The sequence below is a fragment of the Neovison vison genome, chromosome 7, assembly GCF_020171115.1.
Source record: "Neovison vison isolate M4711 chromosome 7, ASM_NN_V1, whole genome shotgun sequence".
NCBI classification, from domain to species: Eukaryota; Metazoa; Chordata; class Mammalia; order Carnivora; family Mustelidae; genus Neogale; species Neogale vison.
This window is the reverse complement of record NC_058097.1, coordinates 203,039,762-203,061,204: the sequence shown is the minus strand read 5'-3', so window position 1 is coordinate 203,061,204 and position 21,443 is coordinate 203,039,762. Positions and strand designations below refer to the sequence as shown.

The window sequence follows — 21,443 nt, the reverse complement described above, 5'->3', positions numbered from 1 at the left end:
TGTCCCTCTGAGACCTGGACCCAGAAGCAGGATAAGAAGGGAGGCCCCTGGAAGCCTGCCGGGGTGGGGTACTGGTGTGGCAAGGGGCTGCAGCATGGCTGGGCCGTGGGGGTCCAGCTGTACCTGTGGTGAAAGGGGACGGCCCAGAGTCCTGCAGCAGAGGGGGACAGCCAGGGTCCTGCAGCAGAGGGGGACACCCAGGGTCCTGCAGCAGAGGGGGACGGCCAGGGTCCGGCCACATATCTGCCAGTGCCCTTTGAGGACTGGCGGGCTCTGCCCCCTGAACCAGAGGCTCCGAAAGCATGAGTTCAGATGCAAGAGCCCCGGGGGCCTGGAGCTTGAGGCAGGTGGAGGGCAGAGCCCGCCGGCCAGGGCATGCAGGGCAGCCAAGCGCGCAGGGGGAACAGCGCAAGCTCCGGCAGTCGCTGGCCTGTCCCGGGGCTGGGAAGGGCTGGAGGAGGCGGACCAGGCCACCTTGCGGGCCCCGTGGGGCCAGGGACTCCGCACTTGTCCTGACATTCCGAGCGGGAGGTACACAGCGCCCCTTGGCTGGTCCCTGGAGCGCCGCCGCCGGCAGGGGGCTCGGCAGGGGGCTGGGCAGGGGCCGGCAGCGTTCTGACAGCCGGAGACACGCGAGCCTGAGGCCGGCGCCCGGAAAGCCCGCAGAGGAGCCACTGCAAGTAGAGCCGTGAAGCCACTGGGGGCGGGTGGTGGAGGCCGCGGGAAGCGTCCTGGGGTGGGTCGTGAGCTGAGGACCGGCAGAGACAGGGACCCACGTGGCGCACACGTGGGAGGGGGAGGGGGCACAAGGGCAAGGGTCACTGGCCCGCTGGAAGCCTGTGCGCCTCCCGCCCCACCCGAGGACCCCCCTTGGCAGCCGGCTATTTTCCCTGTTCCCTGACATCACCCGGAGACCCAAAAACACCGCCGAGCAGAGTGGGGGAGCGGGCAGGGTCAGGACCCCCGAGGGCCGGGTGGGAGTCATGGCCGAACCGGGGGCCCCGCGCGGGTCTGCAGGATGGGAGTGCCGGGACCACAGTGAGGCCGGGAGGAGGGGTAGGGAGGCAGTGACCCACGGGCAAGTCCTCCCCTCTCCAGCCGCCCTCGAGTCGCCAGTGAAGTCGTGATTCCCGCCTCCGCAGTCACAGGACTGACGTTGCCTGGCCATTTCTCTGGCAACGGTCACCTCGCTCCCAGGGCTGTCTAGGAAGGAGGAAGCAGGAAAACAGCCACTTTCAGAGCCCGATAGAGGGAGATATCCCCTGGGGAGGCTCAGACCTCATCCTGGGAACTCGGGGGGTGGGATGCAGCCAGACAGAAGGACAGCTAGGACAGCCGCACGCCAACCCCAGCCCTGTGCTGTCAGGTGGCCGCACACCTTTCCCCAGGTCTCCCGTGGCCTCTTGCTCAAAAGCCCGCCAGGCCCCTCCCCGAGCAGGGCCCCTCCCGCCTGTGGTCCACAAGAACCACAGACCCCTGGAGCGGGCGGGGGGCGGGGGCGGGGGCAGAAGGGGCCGCTCTGTGTCGGCCAGTTGTGCTTGGGCCGGCGGAGTAGGGCGCGCAGCGGGCCCGGGGCTCCTCTCCCAACTCCACTCAGAGGACCGGCCGATGGGGAGACAGAGGCTCACCCTCTCCCCCGCCGCCCAGGGGCCTCTCCACCCCTCCAACACCAGCAATTGCCGACCCTTCCACCCCCCACGCGCCACGCCCTGCCATTCTGGGCTCGCAGACGGGCCCAGCTCTGGACAGCGGAGGCGCTGAACCCAGCCAGTGAGAGGGTGAAGCGCACAGCCAGAGCCGGGTCAGCCCCACGGCCAATGCTGCCCTCCCCACCCCTTTGCTCTGGGCCCACACGCTGCACACCGCGGGCAGGGCAGGAGCAGGCGGTCCCAGCGCTGACCACAGCCCCTGTCCACACAGGTCTAAACAAAATGTCCTCTGTACGCCCAGACCTCCGGAGGCTGCAGGACTCCCCACCCACAGGTGAGGGCCACAGGCAGCCTCCCGTCCTCCAGAGTCACGCAGAGCCCCTGTGTCGCGGCCCTACCACGGAGTGGCCATGCTGGAGATTTCCATGAGGCAACTCCAGCGGCCCCTCGCCCAGAAGGAAAACTAGCCGGGCTTCCCGGAGGGTGGGGGGCCCTGGGCAGGAGCCGAGCTGCCACAGGCATCCCACAGACCCCAGGCAGGGCAGGGCTGAGCTCCTGTAAGGCCTGGGGGTGGGGAGCAGACCCCGCCTGCAATGGGGCTCGCCCTAGGGGAAGAGGCTCTTTCCTGCCCAACCCGGGGTGCCTGGAACTTGGGAAACGAGCATGAACTCCCCAAGGGCCCAGCTCGTGGGGTGAGGACTCCCACACCTGCCCCACCAGCCGGCGGGGGTTGGGGGGGACACAGGGCTCCAAGACGCTGCCCACGATCTCCACAGCCCCAGACAAGGGCTGGTGCTCCACCTGGGGGGCCGGCCACTTCTCCACGTTCGACGGCCACGCGTATGACTTCCTGGGGACCTGCAACTACGTCTTTGCGGCCACCTGCGAGGACACATCACCCACCTTCAGTGTCCAGCTACGGCGTGGGCCCAGCGGGAACATCTCCCGGATCATTGTGGAGCTGGGAGCCTCCGCGGTCACCGTGCAGAAGGCGGTCATCTCCGTGAAGGATGTGGGGTAGGCCACGTGGCTGGGCTGGGAGGCTGGGAGCCAAGGGGGTGGCCCCTGACCACTGTGCCCCCGCAGGGTCGTCAGCCTACCCTACAGCAGCACCGGGCTCCAGATCACACCGTTCGGCCGGAGCGTGCAGCTGGTGGCCAAGCAGCTCGAGCTGGAGCTGGTGGTCACGTGGGGCCCAGGCAGTCACCTGCTGGTGAGGACGCCGGCCGTCGGGGAGGCGGGGGGGTCCCGAGTCCGGCCGTGGGCCTGGGCTCCGACGGTGGCTCTGGGCACCTTGCTGGGCAAGTTCCCGGGGCGCTCTGACAGCACTGCCCGCCCGCCCGCAGGTGCTGGTCGAGAAGCGGCACATGGGCAAGCTGTGTGGCCTCTGCGGGGACTTCAACGGCAAGCAGACCGACGAGTTCCTGAGCGAGGAAGGTAGGTGGGGGCCGGGCCCAGAGCCCCCGCGGCCCCGGCCGCTGTGCTGACCGCACCCAACCCCCTCCCCAGGCAAACCGCTGGAACCCCACACGTATGCCGCCCTCCAGAGGCTGGACGACCCCAACGAGATCTGCACCTCCACGCCGGTCCCCAGGCCCCGGGCCCCACAGGCAGAGCACGTATGTCAGGCCGCAGGGGCCCCTGAGCCACGGGCCGGGGGTGGTGGTGGTGGTGGGCGGGGAGGTCGGTGCTTGTGGCTGGCCCCCGGGGTGGGACAGGGTCTCCGGCCGGCATGGGAGGCGGCCCTGGCCCCCGTGACCCCGCGTGGTCCTCTGGCCAGGCCCAGACTTGCGCCCAGCTGCTGACCCAGGTGGCCCCCGAGTGCAGCGTGCCCAAAGAGCCTTTCGTGCTGAGCTGCCAGGCGGACATGGCCGAGTGCGCGCCGCAGGGCAGGCGGGACTGCGCCTGTGCCTCGCTGTCCGAGTACTCCCGCCGCTGCAGCATGGCCGGCCAGCCCGTCAGCCACTGGCGGCGCCCCGGCCTCTGCTGTGAGTCCTGGGGCAGGCAGCGGGGAGGGCCGGGAACCTTGCCTGGGAGCTGGAAGGAGACTGGGGAGGGGGCGGGGCAGGGGGCCGGCGCCCCCCCCCCCCGCCCGGGGCCCTGTCTCAGAGCCCCTGTGTGCCTACAGCCGTGGGCCCGTGCCCGGCCAACCAGGTGTACCAGGAGTGCGGCGCGGCCTGCGCCAGGACCTGCTCCAACCCACAGCACACCTGCTCTAGCTTCTGCACCTTCGGCTGCTTCTGTCCTGAAGGTCAGGGAAACCGCAGCCCCGGGACCCCTCGGAACTCACCTAGAGACAGAGGGGAGGCCCCGACCCAACTCCAGCACGAGTCGGCCAGGCCCGACTCACCCCAGGGGAGGGAAGGCCCTGCAGCAGGGCAGAGATGGGTGGCCCTGGAAGGCGTGGGACTTGACCCAACTAGGGGCAGCGTGTGGGTCTGGGCACAGTGGCTCGGGGGCGTGAAGCTGCAAGGGCAGGGGCTGCTGGGAGGGCACCAAGCCACGGGCCCAGGAAACCTGTGTCCTACAGGTACGGTTCTGGATGACGTCTCCAAAAACCATACCTGCGTGCCGGTTGCCCAGTGTCCCTGCGTGCTCCACGGTGTGGCCCACGCCCCCGGGGAAGTGGTGACAGCCGCCTGCCGGACTTGGTAAGGGCAAAGGCAGGAGGGAGCGAGGGGTCACGGGGGGTCCTGGGGCAGCCTCGGCCCAGCCGCCTCTGGGGGTGCCGTCTGGGTAAGCCAGTCCCCGCCTGCAGCCGCTGCTCCCTGGGCCACTGGGTGTGCACAGAGCAGCCCTGCCCCGGGCGCTGCTCCCTGGAAGGCAGCTCCTTCGTCACCACATTCGACGCCCGGCCGTATCGCTTCCACGGCGCCTGCACCTACATCCTCCTCCAGGTGGGACACGTGGCTCCCGGGGTGGGGTGGGGCCTGAGAAGCACCCCCAGACCCCTGGACTAAGCCTCACCACCCCCCTCCAGAGCCCGCAGCTCCCTGGTGGGGGCTCCCTCGTGGCCTCGTACGACAAGTCTGGATACTCTCACTCGGAGACTGCCCTAGCTGCCGTCATCTACGTGTCCGGAGAAGTAAGGCCCCCCCACCACGCCGCCTTGGGCCCCTTCCCACTGTGTCCCGCCGGGCCGGCGGAGGGGAGGCCTCCCCCTGTTCTCGGCACCCCCGTGACTCAAGCCACCCTCTCTCTAGGACAAAATCGTGATTTCTCGGGACGAGGTCCTCACCAACAGCGGGAACACCAAGTGGCTACCATACAAGACTCGTACGTCCTCAGCCCCTGCCCAGCACCTACGACCTCACCGGGCCGGGCCCCAACGCAGCCTGCTTCCTAAGCCCGTCTCCCCCCAGGCAACATCACGGTCTTCAGGCAGACGTCCACCCACCTCCAGATGACCACCACCTTCGGGCTGGAGCTCGTGGTGCAGCTGGAGCCCGTGTTCCAGGCGTATGTCACCGTCGGGCCCCGGTTCAGAGGCCAGACCAGAGGTGAGCCCTTCCCCGTCCCTGCCCAGCGTGGCCACAGCACAGAAAGAGCCCAACAGAGTCCTTCCCATCCAGCACTCGTGACCGCAGGCTGGCCCTCGGAGGGGCCAGTGACAGCCTTGTGTCCCGGGCATGGTGACAGGAAGACAGGGGCTTCGGAGTACAGGGTGGGGCAGGAGCTCAGGCTGGCCCCCCTCACGGCCCGGCCGGTGCAGGGCTCTGTGGCACCTTCAACGGGGACACGACGGACGACTTCATGACCAGCGCGGGCGTCGTGGAGGGCACCGCCCCGCTCTTCGTGGACTCCTGGCGGACGGGGAACTGCCCGGCCTCGCTGGAGCGTGAGATAGACCCCTGCTCCATGAGCCAGCTCAACAGTGAGTGCGGGGCCCTGGGAGGCCTGCGGGTGGGCGTGAGGCCCAGGCCAGGCACGCGAGACACCCACGCCTCCCCCGTCCCCGCAGAGGTGTGTGCAGAGACCCACTGCTCGGTGCTGGTGAGGGACGGCACCGTGTTCCAGAGCTGCCACGCCACCGTGAACCCCAGGCCCTTCTACAAGGTGGGCAGGGCCCGCGGGCCGGGGGGGGCACCGGGGGGCGGGCACCGGGGGCTGGGGGCTGGATACCCAGCTACCACGCCGTGTCCACCGCAGAGGTGCGTGTACCAGGCCTGCAACTACGAGGAGACCCTCCCCCACGTGTGCGCCGCCCTGAGTGACTACGCCCGCGCGTGTGCCACCCACGGCAGCCTCCTGCGGGGCTGGAGGGACAGCGTCAACTGCAGTGCGTGCCGGAGGGGGCAGGGGGGGCGCGGGGCACTAGCAGACACCCGCCCGGTCCCACCAGCACCCCGAGGGCCTGACCCCCAGTCCCCCCACAGCCACCCCCTGCACGGGCAACCAGACGTTCGGCGACGACATCAGGGCCTGCGGCCGCACATGCCTATCACTGTCGGACCACGCGGCCGAGTGCCACCCGAGCGCCGTGCCCATGGACGGCTGCGCCTGCCCCGAGGGCACCTACCTCAACCACAAGGCCCAGTGCGTGCGCAAGGCCCAGTGCCCCTGCCTCCTGGACGGCAGCAAGCTCATCCCGGCGGACCAGTCCACCATGGTCAACGGCGCCATCTGGTGAGCGTGGGGCTCCCCGGGGGCCGGCCCCCCTGCCTGCAGCCCCCAGCCCGTGGCCAGCACGCTCACAGGCCTCCTCTTGCAGCTACTGTGTCAACGGCAGGCTGAGCTGCCCCGGGCGCCCACAAGTGCTCCTGGGTATGTAGCTGCCCTGAGGCCGGGGCCTGGACTGCCCGGTGCAGTGGTCCCTCCGAGCCCCTCACCCCAGCTCTGCCCCCCTCCCTGCAGCTACCTGCTCAGCCCCCAAGACCTTCCAGTCCTGTGACGAGTCGTCAGAGAGAACATTTGGGGCAGCCTGTGCCCCCACGTGTCAGAGGCTGGCCACCGGCACCCCCTGCGTAAGGCCTGGGCTGAGTGAGGCCCACGGCGCTTCCCAGAGGGCGCTCCCCGCTGGGTGGGGTGGCCGGTTGGTCGTGGACGCCGCCCCCAGGACCTCCCCATGGAGAGATTTTCACAAACTCCCCAGGGAGGCCGGGCCCGCTGTCCCGCTGTCCCACTGTCCCCATTGCCCTGTGATGAGGGTGGCTGGTGCCCAAACCAGGCTGGGAGGGTCAGAAGGGTCCTGGCAGCCAGGGGCTGGAGGGGGCGTGTGCTGGCAGCCAGGGAGGCCCTGAGGACTGTGGACCAAGCCCCCACCACCTGGAGAGGGGACACAACAGCTCAGGAGTGACCCAGAGGCACCAGAACGTGCCTCGTGGCCCCGCTAAGAGCGAGGCCTGGAGCAGGAGGCACGCAGGGAACAGACCGGGGGGAGCCCTAAGGGTCTCAGAGAGGCCCGGGGAGAGGGCGACTGCCGGCAAAGCCACCCTCCCAGGGCCACTGACCCCCTCCCTGCAGGTACCCACCAAGTGTGAGCCTGGCTGCGTCTGTGCCAAGGGGCTCTACGAGAACGCCACCGGGCACTGCGTACCCCCCGAGGAATGTCCGTGTGAGTTTGCAGGGGTCTCCTACCCCCGGGGCGCAGAGCTCCACACCGACTGTAAGACATGGTAAGCCACACCTGCCTGGAGCCCCTGGTGGCCTGGGCCTGTCCCTTGGGCCCCCCAGCAAGACCCCGGTCCAATGGGAATGCATGTGCAGCCACCGACAGCCCCCTCTGTCCACAGCACCTGCTCCGGGGGCCAGTGGACGTGCTGGCAGAGTGCCCGCTGCCCCTCTACCTGCACACTCTACGGGGAGGGCCACGTGGTCACCTTCGACGGCCAGCGCTTCCTGTTCGATGGCAGCTGTGGGTACATCCTGGCCACGGTAAGGCCTGCCCAGGCCATGGGGGCAGGGGCCCAGGGGCCAGCAGGTGGGCCCCTCCTCAGCGCCTGTGTCCCCACAGGACGGCTGTGGGACCAACCACTCGCAGCCCAGCTTCACGGTCCTGACGGAGAATGTCGTGTGTGGAAAGTCAGGCGTCACCTGCTCCCGGGCCATCAAGATCTTCCTGGGGGTGAGTGGGCCGGGCACCCCAGCCCCCAGAGCCCCACGTCCCGGCCTCTGGGTGCCCCCAGATCACCCGTCCGCAGGGCAGGCAGCCGTGTCTCCTGGGGCTGGACAGCTGTGCGATGGGAAGGGCTTCTCCCAGAAGCCTCCCCCTCAGCCCTTGGTGCAGTTTCCACCATTTTCTGGAATGTTCTGCCAACCCCAGTGTCTAGAGGAGAGGCCCCCAGCAGAGAGGCGGCCCGGGCAGGCCCGGCCCACGCGCTCCGCCTGCCGCAGAGAACGTGGGCCGGGGCCGCAGAGCCTGGGGCCAGCAGCCGCGTGACCGCCCCGCCCCACAGGGTGTGTCCGTCGTGCTGGCGGACAGAAACTACACGGTCCGCGGGGAAGACCCGCAGGTGGGGCTGCGGGTGGCCACCGGCCCCCTGCACCTGGTGCTGGACGTCGCCGTCGGCAGCCGCTACAACCTGACCCTCATCTGGAACAGACGCATGACCGTCTCCATCAGCGTCACGCGCGGCAGCCAGGTACCGGCCTCGCCCCGGGGCCCGGGCCCTCCCACGGGCAGGGGCAGCGCCCGGCCTGACGCCAGCTCCCCCACAGGGTGCCCTGTGCGGCCTGTGCGGCAACGACAACGGGAACATGAAGGACGACTTCGAGACGCGCAGCAGCTACGTGGCGTCCGGCGAACTGGAATTTGTGAACTCGTGGAAGGACAGCCCACTGTGCGGGGACGCCGGCCTGGCGCTGGACCCCTGCAGCCTCAACGCCTTCCGCCGCAGCTGGGCGACGCGCAAGTGCGCCATCATCAACAGCCCCACCTTCGCCGCCTGCCACAGCCAGGTGTGCCGCCCCGGCCCCCGCGGCCGGCGCCCCGCTGCCCCGCCTCCCCACGTCCCGGCGCCCGGCTCCCCGGCTCCCCGGCGCCCGGCACGAGGCACCGGCGGCGCTGACAGCCGGCTCTCGCAGGTGTACCATCTGCCCTACTACGAAGCCTGTGTGCGAGACGCGTGTGGCTGTGACACCAGCGGCGACTGTGACTGCCTGTGTGACGCGGTGGCCGCCTACGCCAAGGCCTGCCTGGACAAAGGCGTGTGTGTGGACTGGAGGACCCCCGACTTCTGCCGTGAGTGGCCCCGCCCCTGTCCCTAGGACCACACACGCTGGGGCAGGCACAGGTGCGGGTTCGGAACCCCCGACCTGCGCACCGAGGGCCTGACAGGAGCCCTTCTCCCAGCTGTGTACTGCGACTTCTACAACACGCACGCTCCGGGACACGGCGGGTACCAGTACGACCAGGAGGCCGACTGCGTGTGGCACTACCAGCCATGCCTCTGCCCCGGGTACCCACAGAGCGTCCCAGACAGCAACACCGAAGGTACGGGCCCAGCAGGGAGCCCTGCGCCCAGGCTTCGGGCACAGACGGGGGCTGGGGGTGGACACAGAGCGGAGGGACCAGACCCGGGCAACGGGGGCGTCCCCATCACCTTCTGGACCCCTCCTCTCCAGGCTGCTACAACTGTTCCCAGCACGAGTATTTCGACCACGGCACGGGGACCTGCACCCCTTGCAGTAAGCTCCGCGGGCCACCCAGCACCCACTCCCACCAGCCTCCAGCAGGAGCTGCCAGCCCACACACACTTCCAGCCTCCTTCCCGGCAGCCCCCTCCGCAGGGCTGTGCCCCGGGGTGCGGAGCCTCCTGGGAACCCCGGCAACCTGGGCCAGGGCAGCAGAAGCAGGAAAGGCAACAGCCTCCACTCTCCGCCCCAGTCGCTAGCCACAGGGCAGACCCCCGGCCCCGGCCCCGCACCAGCCAGCTGGGACGTGTGGGCACACAACCTGCTGGGGACTCAGCACCAGGTCCCCCGGGTGCTGCCTGATGGGGGGTCGGGACAGGGAAAAGATGGGGGTGAAGACCAGGAGCAGGGGCCCAGGCCCCCCCATGGAGGCTCCACCCCCCGGGGTCCTCAGCAGGGCGAGGGGCAGCGCTCCTGACGGCTCCTCTCCTTGCAGGGCCGCCGCCCAGCACGCCGAGGCCCAGCACAGGTGATTGCACACACTAGGTGCCACGGTGAAGCAGGCCTACGCCAGCCCTGCCCTGGCTCGGCGGGACAGCCCCCGGCCAGCCCAGGCTGCGCCTCTCGGGCACTGCGGTGCCCAGGGTCCTGGCCGCCGACACTGCTGTCCCTGCGGCGCCGGACCCCGGGTGTGGGACGGGGCAGGGACGGAGTCTGGCCCGCCCCTGGGGCCGCTCTGCACGGAGGGCGCGGCAGAGGGGAAGGGGCCCGCAATAGCGCCCAGCCCCAGGTAGCCAGGGAGAACAACACGCTTGACCGGGGCTTAGGTGAGGGCAGGGGACGGGCACCCCCCCCCCAGACAACGCGCCACGGAGCTCACTCGTACCCCAGAGCCCCGTGCTGCGGACCAGGGCTTGGTTTCCGGGAAAGCCTTTTTCTGAGGGTAACTGGTCGCAGCACGGGACCGTTCTTTGCTAATGACACGAGTGAGAGAAAGCACGTAGCACAGGTCACCTAGAGAAGCCCTGGGAGCCCAGCCCGTCCCACCCGGCAGAACCCCTGCCAGCAGCCCAGAAACCACAGCGGAACAAGCCGTCTATTCTGTTACCAAGGCCGGGTGGACGGAGAGGCAGCGCCCCGTGAGCACAGGGTCCTGGAGAACAGCAGCGACACCACTTGAGCCAGGGCGGCCGGGGCTGTTGGCGGTCGGGGGGCAGGGGGCCCGGGCCCGGGGGAAAGTACACGGGCTCTAGAGGAATGTTCTGAGCACTGCTCCCTGCAGAGTCACCTCGAACCATCCCTGCCATCACCATACGGCCCACGTCGGAACCAGCCCCAACGGTCACCCTCAAGTCCACGGCCACAGGACCCACGGTGACAGGGGCCACAACGAAGTCCACGGCATCCACACTCAGCTCAGTGACGCGATCGACAGCTCAGTCCACAGAGCACAGCACGGCTTTTCCACGGACCCCAGAAACTTCAGAAACCTCTACACGACCCCCACCAAGTAAGCACACCCTCGTGCCTGTCCCCAAAAAGGGGCAGAGCACATATGCCTGCAACGCACCAAAGCTGTAGGGGCCGGCATGGCGCTGCACGGACCACAATGGGCCAAAATGTGCCGTGCGCCAAGCCACAACCCCAAGCTCACAGCACCAGCGACACATCACCCAACTTCCCACGACCACAGCCCCAGGGCCCCAACCCACCGCAACCACCCCATCGCACGCGACCACAGACCCAAAGCCATACCACAGCTCACAATGCACGTAGCGCACACTCCCCACACCCTCAGAGAAGGCAACACAACCCCAGGCTTCCCAGGGCATTGAGAGAAAAACAGAGAACAGAGCAGAGAAAAACAGAGAAAAAAAAAAAAAAAAAAAAAACAAAGAAAAACAGAGAGAAAGAACCTGAGAGTACGGAAAGGCACAGGTGCCACCCAGGGCCATAGAGAAGGGACGACAGTGAGCACTGACAACTGTGCCGAAAGGAGGAGCGAAAACACCCACAACGAAATGCATGACAGACACACTCCGAGAACTGGACATCACCGTCGGGGATGTGAGAAGCCCGGGGGAGTAGGGTCACAGGCAGGCACAGGGGACAGGAAGCGTGGATCGCCAGTGCGCGTTCAGAAGCAACAGGACAAACTGACAAACGATGTTTCCACAGCAGCCACGACTCACACGAGGACCCCAACCGCTCATGAGACCGGACGGACACAACACACACAAGGAATGTCGTCCCGGGACAGCACCAGCAGCGACAATAGCGACCACACGACCCCCACACAGCACTCGACCCACGCGCCCTTGAGGACCACACAAGGAAAAGCCACTCCAAGCAGGCCACACGAAGCCCTGACTCCACAGTCCACATCCATGCCCCCTGTGCCCAACAGCGCCCACACGACAGGTCCCCCCTTGGGTACTTCCTTCCGGACGACCACAGCCTTACCCACGCCATCGCGCCCCGAAAGCACCCTCTCCACCCACGTGGCACCCTCCACCACGTCCTCCGTGACTCCCACTACCCACCGACTCCTCACACCAACGCACCCGGGGACCCCTACTTCGCCCGCCACGGCCAGACCCACAGGCTCCTCGTCGCCGTCCCCGCACGTCCCCATCACGGGAACACAGCCCACGTACACGACCCCGCCACTCACTCGGACCACGCACACCCCGAACTCCGTCAGCACAGCCAAAACCTCCACATCCTGGGAGACCTACCCTTCCGCACCCATCCACCATGAAACCTCATCTACCTCCAAGCCCACCGTCTCCCACCAACCACCGGCCACAGGAACCGTGACGTCCGTGACACACACCGCCACGGCCACAGAGTCCACCAGCAAGCGACACACGCCACACACGTCTCATTCCAGACCCACTGCCCCTGTCCCCAACACCGCCCACACGACAGGTCCCCCCTTGGGTACTTCCTTCCGGACGACCACAGCCTTACCCACCCCATCGGTCCCCGAAAGCACCCTCTCCACCCACGTGGCACCCTCCACCACATCCTCCGTGACTCCCACAACCCACCGACTCATCACCACAATGCACCCGGAGATTCCGACGTACGCCTCCACGGCCAGACCCATGGGCTCCTCATCTCCGTCCCCACACATCCCCATCACGGGCACACAGCCCACGCACACGACCCCGCCACTCACTCGGACCACGCACACCCCGAACTCTGTCAGCACAGCCAAAACCTCCACGTCCTGGGAGACCTACCCTTCCGCACCCATCCACCATGAAACCTCATCTGCCCCCAAGCCCACCGTCTCCCACCAACCACCGGCCACGGGAACCCTGACCTCCGAGACTCACACCGCCACGGCCACGGAGTCCACGATCCAGCGACACACGCCACACACGTCTCATTCCAGACCCACTCCCCCTGTCACCAACACCGCCCACACGACAGGTCCCCCCTTGGGGACAACCTTCCGGACGACCACAGACTTACCCACCCCATCGGGCCCCGAAATCACCCTCTCCACCCACGTGGCACCCTCCACCACGTCCTCCGTGACTCCCACAACCCACCGACTCCTCACACCAACGCACCCGGAGACCCCTACTTCCCCCTCCACGGCCAGACCCACGGGCTCCTCGTCGCCGTCCCCGCACGTCCCCATCACGGGCACACAGCCCACGCACACGACCCCGCCACTCACTCGGACCACACATACCCCGAACTCCGTCAGCACAGCCAAAACCTCCACGTCCAGAGAAACCTACCCTTCCGCACCCATCCACCATGAAACCTCATCTGCCCCCAAGCCCACCGTCTCCCACCAACCACCGGCCACAGGAACCCTGACCTCCGTGACTCACACCACCACGGCCACGGAGTCCACCAGCAAGCGACACACAACGCACACATCTCACTCCGCACAAACGACCCCTGTCCCCAACACGGCCCACACGACAGGTCCCCCCTCGGGGACTTCCTTCCGGACGACCACAGCCTTACCCACCCCATCGCGCCCCGAAATCACCCTCTCCACCCACGTGGCACCCTCCACCACGTCCTCCGTGACTCCCACTACCCACCGACTCCTCACACCAACGCACCCGGGGACCCCTACTTCGCCCGCCACGGCCAGACCCACAGGCTCCTCGTCGCCGTCCCCGCACGTCCCCATCACGGGAACACAGCCCACGCACACGACCCCGCCACTCACTCGAACCACACATACCCCGAACTCCGTCAGCACAGCCAAAACCTCCACATCCTGGGAGACCTACCCTTCCGCACCCATCCACCATGAAACCTCATCTACCTCCAAGCCCACCGTCTCCCACCAACCACCGGCCACAGGAACCGTGACGTCCGTGACACACACCGCCACGGCCACAGAGTCCACGATCCAGCGACACACGCCACACACGTCTCATTCCAGACCCACTGCCCCTGTCCCCAACACCGCCCACACGACAGGTCCCCCCTTGGGGACTTCCTTCCGGACGACCACAGCCTTACCCACGCCATCGCGCCCCGAAAGCACCCTCTCCACCCACGTGGCACCCTCCACCACATCCTCCGTGACTCCCACAACCCACCGACTCATCACCACAATGCACCCGGAGATTCCGACGTACGCCTCCACGGCCAGACCCATGGGCTCCTCATCTCCGTCCCCACACGTCCCCATCACGGGCACACAGCCCACGCACACGACCCCGCCACTCACTCGGACCACGCACATCCCGAACTCTGTCAGCACAGCCAAAACCTCCACGTCCTGGGAGACCTACCCTTCCGCACCCATCCACCATGAAACCTCATCTACCACCAAGCCCACCGTCTCCCACCAACCACCGGGCACAGGAACCATGACGTCCGTGACTCACACCGCCACAGCCACGGAGTCCACAAGCAAGCGACACACGCCGCACACATCTCACTCCGCACAAACGACCCCTGTCCCCAACACCGCCCACACGACAGGTCCCCCCTCTGGGACTTCCTTCCGGACGACCGCAGCCTTCCCCACCCCATCGCGCCCCGAAAGCACCCTCTCCACCCACGTGGCAGCCTCCACCACGTCCTCCGTGACTCCCACTACCCACCGACTCCTCACACCAACGCATCCGGAGACCCCTACTTCCCCCTCCACGGCCAGACCCACGGGCTCCTTGTCCCCGTCACCTCATGTCCCCATCACGGGCACACAGCCCACACACATGACCCCACCACTCACTCGGACCACGCACACACCTAACTCCGTCAGCACAGCCAAAACCTCCACGTCCAGAGAAACCTACCCTTCCGCACCCATCCACCATGAAACCTCATCTGCCACCAAGCCCACCGTCTCCCACCAACCACCGGGCACAGGAACCGTGACGTCCATAACTCACACCGCCACGGCCACGGAGTCCACCAGCAAGCGACACACGCCGCACACATCTCACTCCGCACAAACGACCCCTGTCCCCAACAGCGCCCACACGACAGGTCCCCCCTCGGGGACTTCCTTCCGGACAACCACAGCCTTACCCACGCCATCGCGCCCCGAAAGCACCCTCTCCACCCACGTGGCACCCTCCACCACGTCCTCCGTGACTCCCACTACCCACCGACTCCTCACACCAACGCACCCAGGGACCCCTACTTCACCCGCCACGGCCATACCCACAGGCTCCTCGTCGCCGTCCCCAAACGTCCCCATCACAGGGACACAGCCCACGTACACGACTCCGCCACTCACTCGGACCACGCACACCCCGAACTCCGTCAGCACAGGCAAAACCTCCACGTCCTGGGAGTCCTACCCTTCCGCACCCATCCACCATGAAACCTCATCTGCCCCCAAGCCCACCGTCTCCCACCAACCACCAGCCACGGGAACTGTGACCTCCGTGACTCACACCACCACGGCCACGGAGTCCACCAGCAAGCGACACACAACGCACACATCTCACTCCGCACAAACGACCCCTGTCCCCAACACGGCCCACACGACAGGTCCCCCCTCGGGGACTTCCTTCCGGACGACCGCAGCCTTCCCCACCCCATCGCGCCCCGAAAGCACCCTCTCCACCCACGTGGCAGCCTCCACCACGTCCTCCGTGACTCCCACTACCCACCGACTCCTCACACCAACGCATCCGGAGACCCCTACTTCCCCCTCCACGGCCAGACCCACGGGCTCCTTGTCCCCGTCACCTCATGTCCCCATCACGGGCACACAGCCCACGCACATGACCCCACCACTCACTCGGACCACACATACCCCGAACTCCGTCAGCACAGCCAAAACCTCCACGTCCAGAGAAACCTACCCTTCCGCACCCATCCACCATGAAACCTCATCTGCCACCAAGCCCACCGTCTCCCACCAACCACCGGGCACAGGAACCGTGACGTCCATAACTCACACCGCCACGGCCACGGAGTCCACCAGCAAGCGACACACGCCGCACACATCTCACTCCGCACAAACGACCCCTGTCCCCAACAGCGCCCACACGACAGGTCCCCCCTCGGGGACTTCCTTCCGGACAACCACAGCCTTACCCACGCCATCGCGCCCCGAAAGCACCCTCTCCACCCACGTGGCACCCTCCACCACGTCCTCCGTGACGCCCACTACCCACCGACTCCTCACACCAACGCACCCGGGGACCCCTACTTCGCCCGCCACGGCCAGACCCACAGGCTCCTCGTCGCCGTCCCCGCACGTCCCCATCACGGGCACACAGGCCACGCACACGACTCCGCCACTCACTCGGACCACACACACCCCGAACTCTGTCAGCACAGGCAAAACCACCACGTCCGGAGAGACCTACCCTTCCGCACCCATCCACCATGAAACCTCATCTGCCCCCAAGCCCACCGTCTCCCACCAACCACCAGCCACGGGAACTGTGACCTCCGTGACTCACACCACCACGGCCACGGAGTCCACCAGCAAGCGACACACGCCACACACATCTCACTCCGCACAAACGACCCCTGTCCCCAACACCGCCCACACGACAGGTCCCCCCTCTGGGACTTCCTTCCGGACGACCGCAGCCTTCCCCACCCCATCGCGCCCCGAAAGCACCCTCTCCACCCACGTGGCAGCCTCCACCACGTCCTCCGTGACTCCCACTACCCACCGACTCCTCACACCAACGCACCCGGGGACCCCTACTTCGCCCGCCACGGCCAGACCCACAGGCTCCTCGTCGCCGTCCCCGCACGTCCCCATCACAGGCACACAGCCCACGCACACGACCCCGCCACTCACTCGGACCACACATACCCTGACCTCCGTCAGCACAGCCAAAACCACCACGTCCGGAGAGACCTACCCTTCCGCACCCATCCACCATGAAACCTCATCTGCCCCCAAGCCCACCGTCTCCCACCAACCACCAGCCACGGGAACTGTGACGTCCGTGACTCACACCGCCACGGCCACGGAGTCCACCAGCAAGCGACACACGCCACACACGTCTCATTCCACACCCACTCCCCCTGTCCCCAACAGCGCCCACACGACAGGTCCCCCCTTGGGGACTTCCTTCCGGACGACCACAGCCTTACCCACGCCATCGCGCCCCGAAAGCACCCTCTCCACCCACGTGGCACCCTCCACCACATCCTCCGTGACTCCCACAACCCACCGACTCATCACCACAATGCACCCGGAGATTCCGACGTACGCCTCAACGGCCAGACCCATGGGCTCCTCATCTCCGTCCCCACACATCCCCATCACGGGCACACAGCCCACGCACACGACCCCGCCACTCACTCGGACCACGCACACCCCGAACTCTGTCAGCACAGCCAAAACCTCCACGTCCTGGGAGTCCTACCCTTCCATACCCATCCACCATGAAACCTCATCTGCCCCCAAGCCCACCGTCTCACACCATCCACCGGCCACGGGAACCCTGACCTCTGAGACTCACACCGCCACGGCCACGGAGTCCACGATCCAGCGACACACGCCACACACGTCTCATTCCAGACCCACTCCCCCTGTCCCCAACACCGCCCACACGACAGGTCCCCCCTTGGGGACAACCTTCCGGACGACCACAGACTTACCCACCCCATCGGGCCCCGAAATCACCCTCTCCACCCACGTGGCACCCTCCACCACGTCCTCCGTGACTCCCACAACCCACCGACTCCTCACACCAACGCACCCGGAGACCCCTACTTCCCCCTCCACGGCCAGACCCACGGGCTCCTCGTCGCCGTCCCCGCACGTCCCCATCACGGGCACACAGCCCACGCACACGACCCCGCCACTCACTCGGACCACACATACCCCGAACTCCGTCAGCACAGCCAAAACCTCCACGTCCAGAGAAACCTACCCTTCCGCACCCATCCACCATGAAACCTCATCTGCCCCCAAGCCCACCGTCTCCCACCAACCACCAGCCACGGGAACTATGACCTCCGTGACTCACACCGCCACGGCCACGGAGTCCACGATCCAGCGACACACGCCACACACGTCTCATTCCACACCCACTCCCCCTGTCCCCAACACCGCCCACACGACAGGTCCCCCCTTGGGGACTTCCTTCCGGACGACCACAGCCATACTCACCCCATCGGTCCCCGAGACCACCCTCTCCACCCACGTGGCACCCTCCACCACGTCCTCCGTGACTCCCACTACCGACCAACCCCTCACCCCAACGCACCAGGTGACCTCTAATTTTCCCTCCACGGCCAGACCCACGGGCTCGTCTCCATCCGCACTGGCCACAAGCTCCAGCTCCACTGGTCACACTTCCAGCTCCCGACACTCCCCAGGCACAGCGAGTGTCGTCTCCTTTTCTTCCTTTGTTTCGTCCCCAGACGCCTCCACTCCCACGCTGTCCTCTGTGTCTTCCCCGCCCACCCCCGCCTTCTCCCCCTCCTCTCGATCCCCCACGCCTCCCCTGGATCGGACTCCTGGCCCCCTGGGCAGCACCAACATTGTTCCTTCCTTGCCCAGGACGACACCCAGCACCCCCATCTCCCACACCCTCTCCTCCCTGTCTACCACCTCCCAGTCTACGACCCTCACCACCCGAATCCCTCCATCCAGTCTCTTTTCTTCCACCGTGGGGGTGACAGCCATCCTGACTTCTCCCGTCACTAACCTCACCACTGGACAACCTAGTAGCACTGGAGTTTCAAGCACCGTGACCCTCGCCAGCCTGACCTCTGTCCACGGAAGCTCATCCCTCCATTCCACGGGGTCCTTGTCTCCTGGGGCACCATCCATTTCCTCTCAGGTGACAGCCACGTCCGGCTCTCCAGGTAAGGGGCCGGACTCTCGCCCACCTCACGACCTCGGTGCCCCGCATCTTCCGGCTATGCATCCTCAGTCTGGAGAGCACGATCGTGCCCTCCCCCAGAGTCCCTGCCTTTCCCTGTCCTCCCGCACTGCCTGATCCCCTTCTGGGCTGTGCTCCTGCCTCCTAGCCTGTTCCTCACTGTGCCGTAGTCCCAGCCCGACGTGCGTGCCCCAGACAGGAGCTCCCTGGTCATCCTGCGTGTGACCTGCTTTCTTCCCCTTGAAGCCTTCATTCTCCTGAGGCCAGCAGGCAGACAGCACCCTAAGCTCAGACCTGAGGCCACAGTCATCCCTCGGAGCATCCCCACGTCCTCCTGGCATCGGTGAAGACCACATCCCCCAGCAGGCAGGGACTGCGCCACGCCTCCCTCTTCTGTGTGTCCCCCAGTCCTTAGGACAGTTCTCGCAGCCTCCCGTTAGCTGCCTCCTCCTCTCCCCACGCCTCTCTACACACCTCTCTTCAGACACTGCCGTCTGGCCACAGTGGGTGCGTGGCCTCCCCTTGGGGCACCCTTTCCGTCACCTGGGCCTGCACGCCAGCCCCGCGCCTGGCCCGCCCATGCCCTGCCATCGTCCCGGCCTCCCGGCGAGCCAGCTCCCTCAGAAGCCCTCCACAGCTGTCCCTTCGGGAGCTCACAGGAGTTCGGGGACGGCAGGGTTCCCATCTCAGGTATTGCCCTGCCTGAGGAAACGGAGAGAGAAAAAGGAAGGGCCGTAACTACAAGTGTCCCCCCGGACGGCACTGGTGGCAGGCAGGATGAGCAGCCGAGGCCTCCGCATTTTCCTGCCCCGCACCGTGCTCGAGAGACACCCGTCCCCTCCCCTCCAGGTGCTCGCTGCACTATACTGTGGGTTACCCCTCACACGTCCCCCAGGCAGGCCTGTCCATAGTGACGAACGTCCTCCTGGGAGACGGGCCAGGCACAGGCTGCCCGTGAGCAGACAAGGGGCGCGGGAGCAGAAGCAGGAGACAGGGTCAGAGGAGGACAGCTGAGGGCCACGGGGACCCATGGAGACGGCCCTCCTGTCCCCTCCTCCAGCAGCCACGCAGGCAAACTGGGCCGTCTGCTCAGGAACGCCTTCACTGTTTCACTCCATCTCTCCACGGGCAGCTCCTCATGCCAGGCCGGCTGAGGCAGCTCGCCAAGCAGACAAAGGTCTCCAGCCGGTGCACACCCCGCCCCTCCAAGAGCACAGACCCCTGCAGGGAGCTCCTGGGGCGCCATCCATCCCCCCCACGCATGTGCAGACCCTGCCCCCATCCCTCCGGCAGGCTCTGGCTCCAACAGGCCAGAGAGGCCCACAGGCTGCTGCTGGACCACGAGAGGAGGGGCCTGAGGGTTGCCCACCAGAGCTCAGAAAACTCTTGACCTGGGGGGACTCCCAGGGTACCCAGGTCTCAGGAGGAACAGCCCATCAGCGTCTGTTCCCATGCAGAGCTCTGAGGTCCGAGGTTAGCGCGGCCGGGACAAGGCTTGACCCAACCGAGCCACGTTCATCCCCCTGGCCGGGTCCTGTGCCGGGCGGCAGGTCTGTCAGCCGCAGCCACGCCCTGGCCTGGCGTCCGACCGCATCTCTCTCGCCCAGGCGTCTGCGACGTGAAGCAGCTGCAGCAGGAGGTCACCTACCGAGGGTGCACTGCCAACGTGACCGTGACCCGCTGTGAGGGCTTCTGTGCCTCCTCGACGAGGTGAGTGCCGGTCCCAAGCAGCCTCCCCACAGGGCTGGGCCGGACACGCAGAGCCTGCCCCACCCAGGGGAAAGCTCCCAAGCAGTCGGGTCGCCCTGGCCAGCAGCCTACCTCCATCACAGCTGCGGAAGGCAAAGGCAGACCCCCGCCGACTGCCTCAGAGCCGGGGAGGGCAGCGAGGGCCAGGGGGGTAGGGCAGGCCCGAAGGCCCCTCCTGGGAACTTGGGACCCACCCTTCTCTCTGGAGTGGTCCGGGACATCCAGGAGCACCCACTCCTGGGGCAGCGGCCCTGACCCAGCCTCCTGGCTCCTGCTTCTTTGCAGCTTTGACATCCCCACGAGCCAGCCGGAGACCCAGTGCAGCTGCTGCGAACCCCTCGACTCCTACCAGAAGCAGTTTGTGCTGCCCTGCCCGGACCCTGCAGCGCAGGGCCGGCAGCTGGTGCTCACCCTACAGATGTTCAGCAGCTGTGCATGCAGCCCACAGCACTGTGGGGGCTAGGGGACACGGCCCCCCGGCGTGAGGGCAAAGCAGCGCTCCCACCACCCACACCCCCTCCCGGCGCTGGCTGGCCGTGCCTGGCAGCCCCTCTCCTTCCATAAGGCAAGACCTCACAGGGCCCTGGCACGTGACCTGCCGGGGCAGCCGAGGGAAAGGGGGCTGCCAGGCAGGGGCCGCAGACCCTGACCAAGCCCAGCTGAAGTACACTGGCGGCCTCCTGACCATCCCCACAGATTGTCCACAGCCTCCCGGACTTCGAAGAAGGCCTCTCCTCCCTCCCAAAACTGGTCCCCAGAAACAGCCAGAGCAGCAGGTACCTGGGTAGGGGCAGCGAGAAAGGCCACTCTAGAGGTAGGCCTGAGAAAGGGGCTACCGGTCCCACGAGTGCAGGACACCTGAGCAGGGATGGGCGGAAAGAGGCAGAGGGCGGCAGCAAAGACGGCAGCGAGAAGAGGACCCCACAGCCGGAGAAGGGAAGGGAGGGAGGCGCAGGCCATCCTGCCTCGGCACCTGCGCCGCAAGCAAGCTCTGCCTGGGGACGGGCATCACGTGTGCCACGCACGCCAGCCCCACCGTGTACAGACAAGGAATAAACAGCATTGCTCAACGCACAGGTGCCGGCCCGAATGCTCTGTCTGTGTCGTCTCCCACACACGTGCGGCATTTGTGAGCCCACAAATCCACACCCCCAGAATGACAGGCCCA

General features: G+C 66.9%; 1 protein-coding gene across 1 annotated transcript; it reads left to right on the top strand.

Moving 5' to 3' along the window:
• The first annotated feature begins 983 nt into the window (after positions 1-983).
• MUC6 (mucin 6, oligomeric mucus/gel-forming) lies at positions 984-20,738 on the top strand. Its single transcript, XM_044260349.1, has 32 exons — positions 984-1,038; positions 1,921-1,983; positions 2,426-2,666; positions 2,736-2,862; positions 2,996-3,086; positions 3,159-3,268; positions 3,430-3,637; positions 3,778-3,900; positions 4,180-4,300; positions 4,408-4,546; positions 4,630-4,734; positions 4,853-4,925; positions 5,012-5,149; positions 5,362-5,523; positions 5,611-5,705; positions 5,799-5,928; positions 6,026-6,275; positions 6,361-6,413; positions 6,504-6,613; positions 7,113-7,264; positions 7,382-7,523; positions 7,603-7,713; positions 8,045-8,230; positions 8,307-8,546; positions 8,673-8,829; positions 8,941-9,081; positions 9,213-9,275; positions 9,718-9,750; positions 10,489-10,798; positions 11,629-18,608; positions 20,134-20,236; positions 20,561-20,738. Exons 1-32 carry the CDS (start codon positions 984-986, stop codon positions 20,736-20,738), a joined length of 11,190 nt encoding a protein of 3,729 aa, XP_044116284.1.
• The last annotated feature ends 705 nt before the right edge of the window (positions 20,739-21,443 follow it).

Coding starts and splice junctions, on each gene's coding strand:
- MUC6 (XM_044260349.1), top strand. CDS start 984: ATGGCCGAACCGGGGGCCCCGCGCGGGTCTGCAGGATGGGAGTGCCGG. Junction 3,087..3,158: donor CGAGTTCCTGAGCGAGGAAG/GTAGGTGGGGGC, acceptor CCCCCTCCCCAG/GCAAACCGCTGGAACCCCAC. Junction 3,269..3,429: donor GGGCCCCACAGGCAGAGCAC/GTATGTCAGGCC, acceptor TCCTCTGGCCAG/GCCCAGACTTGCGCCCAGCT.